The 20,000-nt window shown below is 44.7% G+C and overlaps 1 protein-coding gene across 8 annotated transcripts in view; it reads left to right on the top strand.

Annotated features, from left to right (window-relative positions):
- Positions 1-20,000, top strand: part of LOC115128731 (focal adhesion kinase 1-like) — a 302,242-nt gene that overhangs the window by 125,508 nt on the left and 156,734 nt on the right. For all 8 annotated transcript variants that reach the window (XM_029658857.2, XM_065018005.1, XM_029658858.2 and 5 more), the window contains one exon: positions 18,630-18,874. In XM_029658857.2, the coding sequence (XP_029514717.2) occupies positions 18,662-18,874 (213 nt within the window). In that variant the 5' untranslated portion in view covers positions 18,630-18,661. The remainder of the gene's footprint in view (positions 1-18,629; positions 18,875-20,000) is intronic.

Here is a 20,000-nt window from a genome sequence, read left to right on the forward strand (position 1 = left end):
GGGAGCATTGTGATAACCAGGATGTGACGCAACGTCAGCTGGGAGAGGCCGGGACGTGTGTGTGTGGTTTTCAGCTACGGATAGAAAAGCCAATGACCATTAGCGGAGCCTCAGTCTCTGTGTAAGCTCTGGGGAGAGTTGCTAGAGTCTAGGAGTGTGTCAGAGCGTGTGTGTGCGTGGAGGAATCTCTTCTACTTGTCCAATGTGTGCAGATGGGCACGGATGTCTCTCTCCACACCACTCCAGGGTGACATGCGCCTGCTGGCCTTTTCTGATTGGAGGTAGGAATTGGACAGGGTATCAATTGGGGTACAGAGAAAAAAAAGAACGAAAGCGAAAAGGGGACAGAAAAGAGAGGAAGGAGAAGAGTGAAAAGAGAGGAAGGAGAAGAGAGGAAGGAGAGGAAGGGAAAGAGAGAAGGAAAAGACAAAAGAGAGAAGGAGAAGGAAATGCTGACAGAAAATAGAGAAAGAAAGGGCGCCTGAAAAAAGAAAGATTCTCAGGTGACATAGTTGCTTGTGTGTCGGTCTTAGGTTTCCAGTTTGTTTACGTTTTCAAATGTTATCCGACTGTATAATTGTTAGATGGGATCAATGAAATTGGTTGTTGTTTTCATGGTGGCTGTTGCCTTCATGTAAGGACGTCGTTGCTCTCTTTACTCTGTATTAGATGACGGTCTGCTCCTGTATGCATTTCACTGTGTGAATGTGAGGTTTCCCTCCCTGGTCCAGGGTTGTGTGTGATTGGCGTGATTGGCTGGGTTTGATGTAGTGCAGCTCAGGAGTTATTATGTTATCAGGGGGGATTGTGACCGTGCACACTTTATGAGAAGCACAAGCTGGGCTGTAGATAGGATTCAATTGGCTGGGGTAAACTGGCTGGGGTAGTGTCATGACTAACTGGACTGGGGTAGTAGCTACAACTCTTAGTGTGATCATTAGTTATTCAACTGGCTGGGGTAGTTATCAACTGGCTGGGGTACAGATGACAACTGGCTGGGGTAGTGTAGATATGATTCAACTGGCTATGATATCCTGGTTGGGGTAGTAGATAGGATTCAACTGGTTGGGGTAGTGTATTTCAACTGGCTGGGATTCTGAGATAGGATTCAATTGGCTGGGGTAGTGTAGATAGGATTCAACTGGCTGGGAGTTATGATTCAACTGGTTGGGGTAGTGTAGATAGGATTCAACTGGCTGGGGTAGTGTAGATAGGATTCAACTGGCTGGGGTAGTGTAGATAGGATTCAACTGGCTGGAGTAGATAGATTCAACTGGCTGGGGTAGTGTAGATAGGATTCAACTGGCTGGGGTAGTGTAGATAGGATTCAACTGGCTGGGGTAGTGTAGATAGGATTCAACTGGCTGGGGTAGTGTAGATTCAACTGGATTCAATAGGATTCAATTGGCTGGGGTAGTGTAGATATGATTCAACTGGCTGGGGTAGTGTAGATATGATTCAACTGGCTGGGGTAGTGTAGATAGGATTCAACTGGTTGGGGTAGTGTAGATAGGATTCAACTGGCTGGGGTAGTGTAGATAGGATTCAACTGGCTGGGGTAGTGTAGATAGGATTCAACTGGCTGGGGTAGTGTAGATAGGATTCAACTGGCTGGGGTAGTGTAGATAGGATTCAACTGGCTGGGGTAGTGTAGATAGGATTCAACTGGCTGGGGTAGTGTAGATAGGATTCAACTGGCTGGGGTAGTGTAGATAGGATTCAACTGGCTGGGGTAGTGTAGATATGATTCAACTGGCTAATAGATCAGTGTAACGGTTGTTGGAAGGAGAGGACCAAGGTGCAGCGTGATATGTGTCCATATTTATTAAATGAACACTGAAATAACAAGGAGAATGACCGAAACAGTTCTGGCTGGTGCAGACACACAACAGAAAACAACTACCCACAAAACCCATGTGTGCAAGAGCTACCGAAGTATGGTTCTCAATCAGAGACAACGACAGACAGCTGTCCCTGATTGAGAACAATACCCGGCCAAAAACAAAGAAATACAACAACATAGAAAAAAGAACATAGAATGCCCACCCTAGTCACACCCTGGCCTAACCAAAATAGAGAATAAAAAGCCTCTCTATGGCCAGGGTGTGACAATCAGTAGGAAAATGACTTTGAAGTCCTTTCTGTAACTCTTTGTTTTCTACCAACAAAAGGGTTCATGATCTGTTTAAGGATGTAATGAAATGTAAACACAGTTTGGACACCGCGCAGGAGCTAAAGGGTGCAAATGTCACCAGCCAGACTGCATTCAAAACCATGTCTGAGGATTTCGCAATTTTCCTAACACTTGACAAGCACTCTTCCCAAAGGAGACTACCTCGAAAACCAATCGAGGCGCAATAACATTTTAATTGATGAAATTGAGGATGTAAAGACTGAAACTCGGCATGACACAGAAGTTAAGGTCAAGAAACTCCTGGCAGATCATCACAAACTGGATCCTAAACTCATGGAGATGAAGAGGGCCAGAATAACTCATGGAGATGGAGAGGGCCAGATTAACTCAAACTGGATCCTAAACTGATGGAGATGAAGAGGGCCAGATCAACTCAAACTGGATCCTAAACTGATGGAGAGGGCCAGATTAACTCAAACTGGATCCTAAACTGATGGAGAGGGCCAGATCAACTCAAACTGGATCCTAAACTCATGGAGATGGAGAGGGCCAGAATAACTCATGGAGATGGAGAGGGCCAGATTAACTCAAACTGGATCCTAAACTGATGGAGATGAAGAGGGCCAGATCAACTCAAACTGGATCCTAAACTGATGGAGAGGGCCAGATTAACTCAAACTGGATCCTAAACTGATGGAGATGGAGAGGGCCAGATCAACTCAAACTGGATCCTAAACTGATGAAGAGGGCCAGATCAACTCAAACTGGATCCTAAACTGATGGAGAGGGCCAGATCAACTCAAACTGGATCCTAAACTCATGGAGATGGAGAGGGCCAGATTAACTCAAACTGGATCCTAAACTCATGGAGATGGAGAGGGCCAGATTAACTCAAACTGGATCCTAAACTCATGGAGATGGAGAGGGCCAGATCAACTCAAACTGGATCCTAAACTCATGGAGATGGAGAGGGCCAGATTAACTCAAACTGGATCCTAAACTCATGGAGATGGAGAGGGCCAGATCAACTCAAACTGGATCCTAAACTCATGGAGATGGAGAGGGCCAGATCAACTCAAACTGGATCCTAAACTCATGGAGATGGAGAGGGTGCATAGCAATGGCACTTTCTTCCCCAATAGATTACCCAGATCTATAGTGGTGAAACTGCTGAGGTTCAAAGACAAGGAGGGGATTCTCAGGAGAACCAAGTGCCTGAAGGGGACCAGACTTCTCCGAAAAGGTAAACATCAAAAGAAAGGAACTGCTGCCACGACTAATTCAAGAACAGAAGAAAGGTAACATTGCATACCTGAAGTATGGTCAGCTGGTCGTTCACCCCGCCTCTTGTAGGCCTATGGCAAGTGACTCCGCTATAGTCAACTGACTCACACACACACACACACACACACCCACACATAGACAGACACACATATTTATTCTACTTTGTTCATGTGTTTCACCTTGCCTCGTGACCTAAAACACACACTGTTCTTATAGTCTTCAGTGGTGTTATGAGGACTGTGTCAATGTGGCCTCCATAGGAAGTGCACCCCATTGATCAAACTAACACCAAATGTGTGGTTGTATTGGACATGTGAGGCATTTCTGTTTCCTTTCCACTCTCTTGATGATTCCCACTGTGTATCTCTCTTAGTTGGGCAGGAGATCAACCCTGATAACATGGTCTCTAACCCGTTAGATATTAATGAAGCCAAGGAGATCAACCCTGATAACATGGTCTCTAACCCGTTAGATATTAATGAAGTCAAGGATATCAACTCTGATAACATGGTCTCTAACCCGTTAGATATTAATGAAGCCAAGGAGATCAACCCTGATAACATGGTCTCTAACCCGTTAGATATTAATGAAGTCAAGGAGATCAACTCTGATAACATGGTCTCTAACCCATTAGATATTAATGAAGCCAAGGAGATCAACCCTGATAACATGGTCTCTAACCCGTTAGATATTAATGAAGTCAAGGATATCAACTCTGATAACATGGTCTCTAACCCATTAGATATGAATGAAGCCAATGATATCAACCCTGATAACATGGTCTCTAACCCATTAGATATTAATGAAGCCAACAATAAATATAATGATTGTGTTGATCCAGATTAAAATTTCCTGAAATTTACCGGAGATGAGTCTATCACTTGTGATTACTATAATGGTAAAACTTCTTTGGGATAGGGGGTGGTATTTTCACGTCCGGATGAAAAGCATGTCCAAAGTAAACTGCCTGTTTCTCAGGCCCAGAAGCTAGGATGTGCATATACTTGGTATATATAGATAGAAAACACTCCAACGTTTCTAAAACTGTTAAAGTCATGCTTGTGAGTATAACAGAACTTATTTGGCAGGCGAAACACAGAGGACAAACCATCCAGGATTTGTTTTTGAGATGACTGCGTTTCAGTTTGGTTTTCTATGGGATACTAGATTTATGAGGCATCTGATTGCAGTTCCTATGGCTTCCACTAGATGTCAACAGTCTTTAGAAATTGGTTGATGTTTTTCCTTTGAGTAATGAAGAAGTAGCCCTTTCCTTTCTGGGTGTCGAGCCAAGTGAACTGTTTTGTTTGGGGCGCACAACCTGGAACTCGCTCCACTTTCACTTGATCCACTATTGAACACAGTATATTCCGTCTTAAATTTGATGGATTATTTACGTTTTAGGATACCTAAGGATGGATTAGGAAAGTTGTTTGGACAAAGTTTACAGGTAACTAATTAGATAATTTGTAGTCGTGTTGGGCGAGTTGGAACCGGTGTTTTTCTGAATCAAACACGCCAAATAGATGGACATTTTGGGGATCTAACAAAGGAATTAATCAATCAAAAGGACCATTTGTGATGTTTATGGGACATATTGGAGTGCCAACAGAAGAAGATCTTCAAATGTAAGACATGAATTATATTGTTATTCCTGAGTTTTGTGTCGTGCCTGGCTGGTTGAAAAATGTTTGTCATGCATTTGTAAGATGGGTCGCTGTCCAGATAATCGCATGGTTTACTTTCGCCGTAAAGCCTTTTTGAAATCTGACACTGTGGCTGGATTAACAAGAAGTTAAACTTCATTTTGGTGTATTATTTCATTAGAATTTGGCGCTCTGCCATTTCACCGGATGTTGTCAAATCGTTCCCGCCAACGGGATTTGATCCATAAGAGGTTATCTAATTCCAAAACAAGCAAATTTTCGACCTTTTTTTAAAACATTTGCATTCTTCCTAAAAAATCACGACCCCCTTGTTCATTATCTGTCTTCTCTCAGTCATGAATGTTCCATTGTTGCCCTTTCAGAAACATGGTTGACTGAAGAGACATCCAGGCTTTATGACATGTCTCCATATAATGCTGTTCACCGCTGTAGAACATCAAGAGTGGGAGGAGGAGCGTCCATTTTTGTTCAGAACTGTTTTAAGAGAGGACGTCGGACTTACATCTGATAACATTGATGTTGAATCTCTTTTCATAGAAATGCCCTCCTGTAACTTTTGTGGTAAATAAAGTGGTAATTGGAATGATCTATCGGCCACCCAAGTCTGACATTGGTAGTTTCATTAATATTCTTGCATCACACTTGGATTTGATTAATAACGAAGCTAAAATTACTTTTCTATTCGGTGATCACAACAAACTTATTTAAAAGTGAGAACCACTCACTGACATCTGACTTGTTGAATACTTTATACTCCCAGCTATCTGTGTCCCCTCATCTATAAGCCCACAGACTGACCAGTTCTGCGTCCCCTCATCTATAAGACCACAGACTGACCAGTTCTGTGTCCCCTCATCTATAAGAACACAGACTGACCAGTTTACCTTTATCCCCTCATCTATAAGCCCACAGACTGACCAGTTCTGCGTCCCCTCATCTATAAGCCCACAAAGTGACCAGTTCATCTGTATCCCCTCATCTATAAGAACACAGACTGACCAGTTCACCTGTATCCCCTCATCTATAAGACCACAGAGGGACCAGTTTACCTTTATCCCCTCATCTATAAGCCCACAGACTGACCAGTTTACCTTTATCCCCTCATCTATAAGCCCACAGACTGACCAGTTTACCTTTATCCCCTCATCTATAAGACCACAGAGGGACCAGTTTACCTTTATCCCCTCATCTATAAGCCCACAGACTGACCAGTTTACCTTTATCCCCTCATCTATAAGACCACAGACTGACCAGTTTACCTTTATCCCCTCATCTATAAGAACACAGAGGGACCAGTTTACCTTTATCCCCTCATCTATAAGCCCACAGACTGACCAGTTTACCTTTATCCCCTCATCTATAAGACCACAGACTGACCAGTTCACCTGTATCCCCTCATCTATAAGACCACAGAGGGACCAGTTTACCTTTATCCCCTCATCTATAAGCCCACAGACTGACCAGTTTACCTTTATCCACTCATCTATAAGAACACAGACTGACCAGTTCACCTGTATCCCCTCATCTATAAGACCACAGAGGGACCAGTTTACCTTTATCCCCTCATCTATAAGCCCACAGACTGACCAGTTTACCTTTATCCCCTCATCTATAAGCCCACAGACTGACCAGTTTACCTTTATCCCCTCATCTATAAGAACACAGACTGACCAGTTCACCTGTATCCCCTCATCTATAAGACCACAGAGGGACCAGTTTACCTTTATCCCCTCATCTATAAGCCCACAGACTGACCAGTTCTGTGTCCCTTCATCTATAAGCCCACAGACTGACCAGTTTACCTTTATCCCCTCATCTATAAGCCCACAGACTGACCAGTTTACCTTTATCCCCTCATCTATAAGAACAGACTGACCAGTTCACCTGTATCCCCTCATCTATAAGACCACAGAGGGACCAGTTTACCGTTATCCCCTCATCTATAAGCCCACAGACTGACCAGTTCTGTGTCCCCTCATCTATAAGCCCACAGACTGACCAGTTTACCTTTATCCCCTCATCTATAAGCCCACAGACTGACCAGTTTACCTTTATCCCCTCATCTATAAGCCCACAGACTGACCAGTTCACCTGTATCTCCTCATCTATAAGCCCACAGACTGACCAGTTCATCTGTATCTCCTCATCTATAAGAACACAGACTGACCAGTTCATCTGTATCCCCTCATCTATAAGCCCACAGACTGACCAGTTCACCTGTATCTCCTCATCTATAAGCCCACAGACTGACCAGTTCATCTGTATCTCCTCATCTATAAGAACACAGACTGACCAGTTCACCTGTATCTCCTCATCTATAAGCCCACAAAGTGACCAGTTCATCTGTATCCCCTCATCTATAAGCCCACAGACTGACCAGTTCACCTGTATCTCCTCATCCATAAGCCCACAGACTGACCAGTTCATCTGTATCTCCTCATCTATAAGAACACAGACTGACCAGTTCATCTGTATCTCCTCATCTATAAGCCCACAGACTGACCAGTTCTGTGTCCCCTCATCTATAAGCCCACAGACTGACCAGTTCATCTGTATCTCCTCATCTATAAGAACACAGACTGACCAGTTCATCTGTATCTCCTCATCTATAAGCCCACAAAGTGACCAGTTCATCTGTATCCCCTCATCTATAAGCCCACAGACTGACCAGTTCTGTGTCCCCTCATATATAAGCCCACAGAGTGACCAGTTTACCTTTATCCCCTCATCTATAAGCCCACAGACTGACCAGTTCATCTGTATCTCCTCATCTATAAGAACACAGACTGACCAGTTCACCTGTATCCCCTCATCTATAAGACCACAGAGGGACCAGTTTACCTTTATCCCCTCATCTATAAGCCAACAGACTGACCAGTTTACCTTTATCCCCTCATCTATAAGCCCACAGACTGACCAGTTTACCTTTATCCCCTCATCTATAAGAACACAGACTGACCAGTTCACCTGTATCCCCTCATCTATAAGACCACAGAGGGACCAGTTTACCTTTATCCCCTCATCTATAAGAACACAGACTGACCAGTTCACCTGTATCCCCTCATCTATAAGACCACAGAGGGACCAGTTTACCTTTATCCCCTCATCTATAAGCCCACAGACTGACCAGTTCTGTGTCCCTTCATCTATAAGCCCACAGACTGACCAGTTTACCTTTATCCCCTCATCTATAAGCCCACAGACTGACCAGTTTACCTTTATCCCCTCATCTATAAGCCCACAGGCTGACCAGTTCACCTGTATCTCCTCATCTATAAGCCCACAGACTGACCAGTTCATCTGTATCTCCTCATCTATAAGAACACAGACTGACCAGTTCATCTGTATCCCCTCATCTATAAGCCCACAGACTGACCAGTTCACCTGTATCTCCTCATCTATAAACCCACAGACTGACCAGTTCACCTGTATCTCCTCATCTATAAGCCCACAGACTGACCAGTTCATCTGTATCTCCTCATCTATAAGCCCACAGACTGACCAGTTCACCTGTATCTCCTCATCTATAAGCCCACAGACTGACCAGTTCATCTGTATCCCCTCATCTATAAGCCCACAGACTGACCAGTTCACCTGTATCTCCTCATCTATAAGCCCACAAAGTGACCAGTTCATCTGTATCCCCTCATCTATAAGCCCACAGACTGACCAGTTCACCTGTATCTCCTCATCTATAAGCCCACAGACTGACCAGTTCATCTGTATCTCCTCATCTATAAGAACACAGACTGACCAGTTCATCTGTATCTCCTCATCTATAAGCCCACAGACTGACCAGTTCTGTGTCCCCTCATCTATAAGCCCACAGACTGACCAGTTCATCTGTATCTCCTCATCTATAAGAACACAGACTGACCAGTTCATCTGTATCTCCTCATCTATAAGCCCACAAAGTGACCAGTTCATCTGTATCCCCTCATCTATAAGCCGACAGACTGACCAGTTCTGTGTCCCCTCATCTATAAGCCCACAGACTGACCAGTTCTGTGTCCCCTCATCTATAAGCCCACAGACTGACCAGTTCTGTATCCCCTCATCTATAAGCCCACAGACTGACCAGTTCACCTGACACCCTTATTGATCATATGTTGACAAATGATTTGATTAATGTGGCTAATACAGGTATGGTTTATACGGACATTGGTGACCACTTTCTAATTGTCCACTTGTCTTTTGCAGCTAGAAATGAACAGATGGGAAAGGTTAATAGCATTACATTTAACAAAAGCACTTTAAGATGTTGATTTGATGATATTTAATGGGATTTTTTTAAATAATCAGGCCGCTATGGGGTCTGTTTACCAGACTTTTCGCACATCTTTCAATTCTGTATTTGTCTACATTTGTCTGCAGCAAAGTGATGAAATCTGGTATCATCAGAAAGGTTAGTCGTTTGGTTCATCAGCCTTGCTTCTCAACTCTATACCATAGCTTTATTGACCCATATCTCATTTACTGTAATATTGTCTGGGCCAATACATATGCTTCCTATCTACACAAATAACTCATCACAAAATACATTTGCAAGACTAGTAACCTCTGCTAATTACCTGGCTCCATCTGCAACTTTGTTATAAGAAACTCAATATCTTGTCTATTTAAGACATTACTGTACACCAATTATGCACTTTTATCTACAAATAGTCATATCTCCCAGACAGTTTACCTAAACCCTTCAATGGAATCTTCCAGGTTAATTCTGAAGTCCATCTATATAACACAAGACACTGTGATAACCTTTACCCTGCCCACTGCCGTACCTCACATAGTCAATTCTCTATCAGATACAGAGGTACTCTGGAATTCTCATCTTCACATTGCCAAAACCTCATCATCCCTCAACAACTTCAAGCGAAGACTGTAGGTCAGCCTGATGAACCAAACTACTCAATAATCTCCATGAAGACTGGGGGTCAGCCTGATGAACCAAACTACTCAGTAATCTCCTCCATGAAGACTGGGGGTCAGCCTGATGAACCAAACTACTCAGTAATCTCCATGAAGACTGGGGGTCAGCCTGATGAACCAAACTACTCAATAATCTCCATGAAGACTGGGGGTCAGCCTGATGAACCAAACTACTCAGTAATCTCCATGAAGACTGGGGGTCAGCCTGATGAACCAAACTACTCAGTAATCTCCTCCATGAAGACTGGGGGTCAGCCTGATGAACCAAACTACTCAGTAATCTCCATGAAGACTGGGGGTCAGCCTGATGAACCAAACTACTCAGTAATCTCCTCCATGAAGACTGGGGGTCAGCCTGATGAACCAAACTACTCAGTAATCTCCTCCATGTAGACTGGGGGTCAGGCTGATGAACCAAACTACTCAGTAATCTCCTCCATGTAGACTGGGGGTCAGCCTGATGAACCAAACTACTCAGTAATCTCCTCCATGTAGACTGGGGGTCAGCCTGATGAACCAAACTACTCAGTAATCTCCTCCATGAAGACTGGGGGTCAGCCTGATGAACCAAACTACTCAGTAATCTCATCCATGAAGACTGGGGGTCAGCCTGATGAACCAAACTACTCAGTCATCTCCTCCATGAAGACTGGGGGTCAGCTTTATGAACCAAACTACTCAGTAATCTCCTCCATGAAGACTGGGGGTCAGCCTGATGAACCAAACTACTCAGTAATCTCCTCCATGAAGACTGGGGGTCAGGCTGATGAACCAAACTACTCACTAATCTCCTCCATGAAGACTGGGGGTCAGCCTGATGAACCAAACTACTCAATAATCTCCATGAAGACTGGGGATCAGGCTGATGAACCAAACTACTCAGTAATCTCCTCCATGAAGACTGGGGGTCAGGCTGATGAACCAAACTACTCAGTAATCTCCTCCATGTAGACTGGGGGTCAGCCTGATGAACCAAACTACTCACTAATCTCCTCCATGAAGACTGGGGGTCAGGCTGATGAACCAAACTACTCAGTAATCTCCTCCATGTAGACTGGGGGTCAGCCTGATGAACCAAACTACTCACTAATCTCCTCCATGAAGACTGGGGGTCAGGCTGATGAACCAAACTACTCCGTAATCTCCATGAAGACTGGGGGTCAGCCTGATGAACCAAACTACTCAATAATCTCCATGAAGACTGGGGGTCAGGCTGATGAACCAAACTACTCCGTAATCTCCATGTAGACTGGAGGTCAGCCTGATGAACCAAACTACTCAGTAATCTCCATGAAGACTGGGGGTCAGGCTGATGAACCAAACTACTCAGTAATCTCCTCCATGAAGACTGGGGGTCAGCCTGATGAACCAAACTACTCAGTAATCTCCTCCATGAAGAATGGGGTCAGCCTGATGAACCAAACTACTCAGTAATCTCCTCCATGAAGACTGGGGGTCAGCCTGATGAACCAAACTACTCAGTAATCTCCTCCATGAAGACTGGGGGTCAGCCTGATGAACCAAACTACTCAGTAATCTCCTCCATGAAGACTGGGGGTCAGCCTGATGAACCAAACTACTCAGTAATCTCCTCCATGAAGACTGGGGGTCAGCCTGATGAACCAAACTACTCAATAATCTCCATGAAGACTGGGGGTCAGCTTTATGAACCAAACTACTCAGTAATCTCCTCCATGAAGACTGGGGGTCAGCCTGATGAACCAAACTACTCAGTAATCTCCTCCATGAAGACTGGGGGTCAGCTTTATGAACCAAACTACTCAGTAATCTCCTCCATGAAGACTGGGGGTCAGCCTGATGAACCAAACTACTCAGTAATCTCCTCCATGTAGACTGGGGGTCAGCCTGATGAACCAAACTACTCAGTAATCTCCTCCATATAGCCTAATTATTGCACACATGCACACACACATTTAGACAAAATAAATACTATTTGTTTTTTTTGTGATTACTTATAAATGTATTTATACATTTTAGAATTAGTAGGTTTGGGTGTCTGTTTTAGCAAACCTTTTTTATTTCGGTACTTACAGTGGTGTAGTGTAGTGTGGTGTAGTGTGGCGTGGCGTGGCGTGGCGTGGCGTAGTGTGGCGTGGCGTAGTGTGGCGTGGCGTAGTGTGGCGTGGCGTGGCGTAGCGTGGCGTGGCGTGGCGTGGCGTGTAGTGGCGTGTAGTGGCGTGGCGTGGCGTGTAGTGGCGTGGCGTGGCGTGTAGTGGCGTGGCGTGGCGTGTAGTGGCGTGGCGTAGTGTGGCGTGGCGTGGCGTGGCGTGGCGTGTAGTGGCGTGGCGTGGCGTGTAGTGGCGTGTAGTGGCGTGGCGTGGCGTGTAGTGGCGTGGCGTGGCGTGGCGTGGCGTGTAGTGGCGTGTAGTGGCGTGTAGTGGCGTGGCGTGGCGTGGCGTGTAGTGGCGTGGCGTGGCGTGGCGTGGCGTGGCGTGTAGTGGCGTGGCGTAGTGTGGCGTGGCGTGGCGTGGCGTGTAGTGGCGTGGCGTGGCGTGTAGTGGCGTGTAGTGGCGTGGCGTGGCGTGTAGTGGCGTGGCGTGGCGTGGCGTGGCGTGTAGTGGCGTGTAGTGGCGTGTAGTGGCGTGGCGTGGCGTGGCGTGTAGTGGCGTGGCGTGGCGTGGCGTGGCGTGGCAAGCCTTGGGCTTCCAACCTGCACAGCTTTTTTATGTGTATTGTTGTTTAATACTTGTTTTCTTTGGTGCCAATAAATTTAACTTAAAGTATAATATTTGATCTTCTGGCCAGCAACCCTCCCCCCTCCATCCCCAGTGCTAACTACCTTTCTCTCTGTGACCAGCTGAATGTGTGTGTGACCGGTCTGTCCTGCGACGCCTCACCACAGGGGCGTGTTCTGTCCTCCTGTTCCCTGGATGTAGACCATCATCTAATGCCTGTTAATAACATGGACAAACAGAACACACTGTCCAGCAGCAATGTAGCAGAGATTACATCTTGTGCCCCATATTGCTCACACACACACACACACACACACACACACACACACACACACGTCCACACACACACACATGCGTCCATACACACACCCACCCTGGCCCCTGGGGAGAGCGAGAGGCTCAGCTTAGTGTGTGTTGGTTTGATACTAGCCAGGCATCTGACAGCCCAGCCCTGTGTGTCTGTGTGTACCCTGTCTGAAGTAACAGGCCAGACCCCAGCTCAGCCCTGTGTGTCTGTGTGTACCGTGTCTGAAGTAACAGGCCAGACCCCAGCTCAGCCCTGTGTGTCTGTGTGTACCCTGTCTGAAGTAACAGGCCAGACCTCAGCTCAGCCCTGTGTGTCTGTGTGTACCCTGTCTGAAGTAACAGGCCAGACCCCAGCTTAGACCTGTGTGTCTGTGTGTACCCTGTCTGAAGTAACAGGCCAGACCCCAGCTCAGACCTGTGTGTACCCTGTCTGAAGTAACAGGCCAGACCCCAGCTCAGACCTGTGTGTACCCTGTCTGAAGTAACAAGCCAGACCCCAGCTCAGCCCTGTGTGTCTGTGTGTACCCTGTCTGAAGTAACAGGCCAGACCCCAGCTCAGACCTGTGTGTACCCTGTCTGAAGTAACAGGCCAGACCCCAGCTCAGACCTGTGTGTACCCTGTCTGAAGTAACAAGCCAGACCCCAGCTCAGACCTGTGTGTCTGTGTGTACCCTGTCTGAAGTAACAGGCCAGACCCCAGCTCAGACCTGTGTGTACCCTGTCTGAAGTAACAGGCCAGACCCCAGCTTAGACCTGTGTGTCTGTGTGTACCCTGTCTGAAGTAACAGGCCAGACCCCAGCTCAGACCGGGAGATTAACTGATTAAAAATAGCAGTTTCAGTCAGTACTGCAGTGCACACTGTCTGTGACTTACTGTTGCCTAGCGCCTTTGGCTCTGTGGACGCCAGGATGAAAAAAATAAAAGCAGTGCTCATAAAGCTAGTGCCCCTGCTGTTTTCGTACTGTAGCCAGAGCTGTGGTGCAATGCCCACCGTCCGTGCACTGCTGCCAATCCTTGTATCCATTACAGTCCTTTTAAATGTATTAAGAAAACATATTTTAACTCTGCAGCTCACATGCTAAACCTTGTATCTGTGGCATTTCATCGGAGGCCAAATCAAGTAGAAGTCTCCTGTTTTCCATCGACCGGTGCTTAGTCACTATGTGGGTGAACTCTCACTTCTACCAGGGGAGGTTATTTTGGGCTTTTCCAGCCACATAGAGGGAACAGTGCTGCTGACACAAGCTGAATGCACACGTAGTATATTCCCCCAACAGCTCCACACTAGTTGTAGTATATTCCCCCAACAGCTCCACACTAGTTGTAGTATATTCCCCCAACAGCTCCACACTAGTTGTAGTATATTCCCCAACAGCTCCACACTAGTTGTAGTATATTCCCCCAACAGCTCCACACTAGTTGTAGTATATTCCCCCAACAGCTCCACACTAGTTGTAGTATATTCCCCCAACAGCTCCACACTAGTTGTAGTATATTCCCCCAACAGCTCCACACTAGTTGTAGTATATTCCCCCAACAGCTCCACACTAGTTGTAGTATATTCCCCAACAGCTCCACACTAGTTGTAGTATATTCCCCCAACAGCTCCACACTAGTTGTAGTATATTCCCCAACAGCTCCACACTAGTTGAAGTATATTCCCCCAACAGCTCCACATTAGTTGTAGTATATTCCCCAACAGCTCCACACTAGTTGTAGTATATTCCCCAACAGCTCCACACTAGTTGTAGTATATTCCCCAACAGCTCCACACTAGTTGTAGTATATTCCCCAACAGCTCCACACTAGTTGTAGTATATTCCCCAACAGCTCCACACTAGTTGAAGTATATTCCCCAACAGCTCCACACTAGTTGTAGTATATTCCCCCAACAGCTCCACACTAGTTGTAGTATATTCCCCCAACAGCTCCACACTAGTTGTAGTATATTCCCCAACAGCTCCACACTAGTTGTAGTATATTCCCCCAACAGCTCCACACTAGTTGTAGTATATTCCCCAACAGCTCCACACTAGTTGTAGTATATTCCCCCAACAGCTCCACACTAGTTGAAGTATATTCCCCAACAGCTCCACACTAGTTGTAGTATATTCCCCCAACAGCTCCACACTAGTTGTAGTATATTCCCCCAACAGCTCCACACTAGTTGTAGTATATTCCCCCAACAGCTCCACACTAGTTGTAGTATATTCCCCCAACAGCTCCACACTAGTTGTAGTATATTCCCCCAACAGCTCCACACTAGTTGAAGTACAGTGCCTTGCGAAAGTATTCGGCCCTCTTGAACTTTGCGACCTTTTGCCACATTTCAGGCTTCAAACATAAAGATATAAAACGGTATTTTTTTGTGAAGAATCAACAACAAGTGGGACACAATCATGAAGTGGAACGACATTTATTGGATATTTCAAACTTTTTTAGCAAATCAAAAACTGAAAAATTGGGCGTGCAAAATTATTCAGCCCCTTTACTTTCAGTGCAGCAAACTCTCTCCAGAAGTTCAGTGAGGATCTCTGAATGATCCAATGTTGACCTAAATGACTAATGATGATAAATACAATCCACCTGTGTGTAATCAAGTCTCCGTATAAATGCACCTGCACTGTGATAGTCTCAGAGGTCTGTTAAAAGCGCAGAGAGCATCATGAAGAACAAGGAACACACCAGGCAGGTCCGAGATACTGTTGTGAAGAAGTTTAAAGCCGGATTTGGATACAAAAAGATTTCCCAAGCTTTAAACATCCCAAGGAGCACTGTGCAAGCGATAATATTGAAATGGAATGAGTATCAGACCACTGCAAATCTACCAAGACCTGGCCGTCCCTCTAAACTTTCAGCTCATACAAGGAGAAGACTGATCAGAGATGCAGCCAAGAGGCCCATGATCACTCTGGATGAACTGCGGAGATCTACAGCTGAGGTGGGAGACTCTGTCCATAGGACAACAATCAGTCGTATATTGCACAAATCTGGCCTTTATGGAAGAGTGGCAAGAAGAAAGCCATTTCTTAAAGATATCCATAAAAGTGTTGTTTAAAGTTTGCCACAAGCCACCTGGGAGACACACCAAACATGTGGAAGAAGGTGCTCTGGTCAGATGAAACCAAAATTGAACTTTTTGGCAACAATGCAAAACGTTATGTTTGGCGTAAAAGCAACACAGCTCATCACCCTGAACACACCATCCCCACTGTCAAACATGGTGGTGGCAGCATCATGGTTTGGGCCTGCTTTTCTTCAGCAGGGACAGGGAAGATGGTTAAAATTGATGGGAAGATGGATGGAGCCAAATACAGGACCATTCTGGAAGAAAACCTGATGGAGTCTGCAAAAGACCTGAGACTGGGACGGAGATTTGTCTTCCAACAAGACAATGATCCAAAACATAAAGCAAAATCTACAATGGAATGGTTCAAAAATAAACATATCCAGGTGTTAGAATTGCCAAGTCAAAGTCCAGACCTGAATCCAATCGAGAATCTGTGGAAAGAACTGAAAACTGCTGTTCACAAATGCTCTCCATCCAACCTCACTGAGCTCGAGCTGTTTTGCAAGGAGGAATGGGAAAAAATGTCAGTCTCTCAATGTGCAAAACTGATAGAGACATACCCCAAGCGACTTACAGCTGTAATCGCAGCAAAAGGTGGCGCTACAAAGTATTAACTTAAGGGGGCTGAATAATTTTGCACGCCCAATTTTTCAGTTTTTGATTTGTTAAAAAAGTTAAATATCCATTAAATGTCGTTCCACTTCATGATTGTGTCCCACTTGTTGTTGATTCTTCACAAAAAAATACAGTTTTATATCTTTATGTTTGAAGCCTGAAATGTGGCAAAAGGTCGCAAAGTTCAAGGGGGCCGAATACTTTCGCAAGGCACTGTATATTCCCCCAACAGCTCCACACTAGTTGAAGTATATTCACCCAACAGCTCCACACTAGTTGAAGTATATTCACCCAACAGCTCCACACTAGTTGTAGTATATTCCCCCAACAGCTCCACACTAGTTGAAGTATATTCCCCCAACAGCTCCACACTAGTTGAAGTATATTCCCCCAACAGCTCCACACTAGTTGAAGTATATTCCCCCAACAGCTCCACACTAGTTGTAGTATATTCACCCAACAGCTCCACACTAGTTGTAGTACATTCCCCCAACAGCTCCACACTAGTTGTAGTATATTCCCCCAACAGCTCCACACTAGTTGTAGTATATTCCCCCAACAGCTCCACACTAGTTGTAGTATATTCACCCAACAGATCCACACTAGTTGTAGTATATTCCCCCAACAGCTCCACACTAGTTGTAGTATATTCACCCAACAGCTCCACAATAGTTGTAGTATATTCACCCAACAGATCCACACTAGTTGTAGTATATTCACCCAACAGCTCCACACTAGTTGAAGTATATTCCCCCAACAGCTCCACACTAGTTGAAGTATATTCCCCCAACAGCTCCACACTAGTTGAAGTATATTCCCCCAACAGCTCCACACTAGTTGAAGTATATTCCCCCAACAGCTCCACACTAGTTGAAGTATATTCCCCCAACAGCTCCACACTAGTTGAAGTATATTCCCCCAACAGCTCCACACTAGTTGAAGTATATTCCCCCAACAGCTCCACACTAGTTGAAGTATATTCCCCCAACAGCTCCACACTAGTTGTAGTATATTCCCCCAACAGCTCCACACTAGTTGAAGTACAGTACCAGTCAAACGTTTGGACACACCTACTCTTTCAAGGGTTTTTCTTTATTTTACTGTTTTCTTTGTTGTAGAATAAAAGTTGTGCCTTGTTAAAAGTTAAATTGTTATAGTGAGATGTGTCAGGTAATTATGTTATTATAGTGAGACGTGTGGTGTGTCAGGTAATTATGTTATTATAGTGAGATGTGGTGTGTCAGGTTATTATGTTATTATAGTGAGATGTGGTGTGTCAGGTAATTATGTTATTATAGTGAGTAATGTGGTGTGTCAGGTAATTATGTTATTATAGTGAGATGTGGTGTGTCAGGTTATTATGTTATTATAGTGAGATGTGGTGTGTCAGGTAATTATGTTATTATAGTGAGTAATGTGGTGTGTCAGGTAATTATGTTATTATAGTGAGTAATGTGGTGTGTCAGGTAATTATGTTATTATAGTGAGATGTGGTGTGTCAATTAAATTGTTTTCCGTGGAGTTCTCTGCTCCTTCTCAGTGTGTGAAGTGTCAGGAAAGACTATCACACCTTGCTGCATTGTGCATTATGAACCCTTTTCACACCTTCAACTTGCTGATACATTTTTCACCGTGCTGCATAATTCTATCATAATTCATTCATAAAGAAATTATTATTAGAGGCTCAGTCAAGGTTGTTGAGAGAAAATGTTGACTTCCCATGCTTTATATTTCAGGGATGATGTGTGATGTTTCTACTGTGTTCTCACCCAGTGTGTAACCATAGAATGAATATGAGTAGAACTGGGATCCCCAGTCAACGATGCCATAATGGGTGAACTGGTGGCCATTTTGACTTTCCCCATATGATTATAGCAGGAATTCTAATTCTACGGTTCTTTTCTCTCTCTCTCTCTCTCACTTACAGAATATGACAGACACCTAGCGCACAGCAAAGGCATGGCGACAGCATACCTGGACCCCAACCTCAACCACGCCCTGGCTGGGGGGGCCAAGTCGCGCCTTAGCGCAGGCACAGGCACAGGCACGGCCACAGAGAGAGCCCCCGGGGCTCCAGACAGGGTCCTGAAGGTCTTCCATCACTTCGAGAGCAACAGCGAGCACAGCACATGGGCCAGTAACATCCGCCATGGGGACGCCACCGATGTCAGGGTAAGACAGACGGCAAATGTCTCAACAGGGGTCACACACCCACTCAGTTGAAGTAGATGTTGCCACTAATCACAGGTCTGGGATCTGATTATCACACACGATGGAACAGCATCTGACCCTGCATCAGAACTAGAGCCAATCAGTGTAGACCCAGCTTTAACCTGCAACTCATTTTACATTTACATTTTACATTGTAGTCATTTAGCAGATGCTCTTATCCAGAGCGATTTACAGGAGCAATTATGGTTAAGTGCCTTCCTCAAGGGCACATCAACAGATTTTTCACCTAGTCAGATCGGAGATTCGAACCAGCAACTTTTCGGTTACTGCTGCCATGTAATGGATAATGGACCTATATATTTTTTGAGTAAATTAATATTTGAGAGGTAACAATCACCTAAATTAAAGCTAGACAGTCAGGGAGAATTTTAAATTCCAAAAACAATGAATTTTAGCAGTATTGATTTTGTTACGTTAAAGCAAATAGAACACAGCATTAGCCATGGCAAAATGTGTAGAGTTTCAGAAAATTGGCTTAAATATTCAGAAATGTCTCTACGCTGCCAAGATGGGGGGGCCTGTACATTTATCAACAAACCCTGTGTACACAGTCATGAAGAAGTGGTATGTGTGTGTACCTGAATCTCCTACAAACACACACAGACTGACCCTCACTCTTGTTTGTCTCTCTTGATTTCTTTTATTACCATTTTCATTATTTTATTTCACTTAGTCCTGCCTAAGATTTTCACTGTACCTAGCAATCACACCTGCATCCCTGTACATGTGACTGTTAAACACTGAATCTCGGAATCTCTCCTGCGCTGAAAGAGCATTAATCACTGACTGGATGCAGGCGTTTGGCTGTTGGAGCCCAGTGTATTGTTGTGTATAGTCATTCTCCCGAAACTGACATTTGACCCTAAAATTATTTGATTTTTTCGCTAAATATCCTCTTGGATCACTGAGATTAGGATCTGTACTTATCTATTTCATAATTATGTTTTTTTGATCAGATATTATGCCTTTTACCACAATTTCCACAACATTCTCATTACCTCAACAGTCCAAAAAAGTTATAAACAAATCAATTTCTATATGATTATTTTTTACATTGCTCCCCTAA

This window comes from Oncorhynchus nerka, linkage group LG4 (genome assembly GCF_034236695.1).
Source record: "Oncorhynchus nerka isolate Pitt River linkage group LG4, Oner_Uvic_2.0, whole genome shotgun sequence".
NCBI classification, from domain to species: domain Eukaryota; kingdom Metazoa; phylum Chordata; class Actinopteri; order Salmoniformes; family Salmonidae; genus Oncorhynchus; species Oncorhynchus nerka.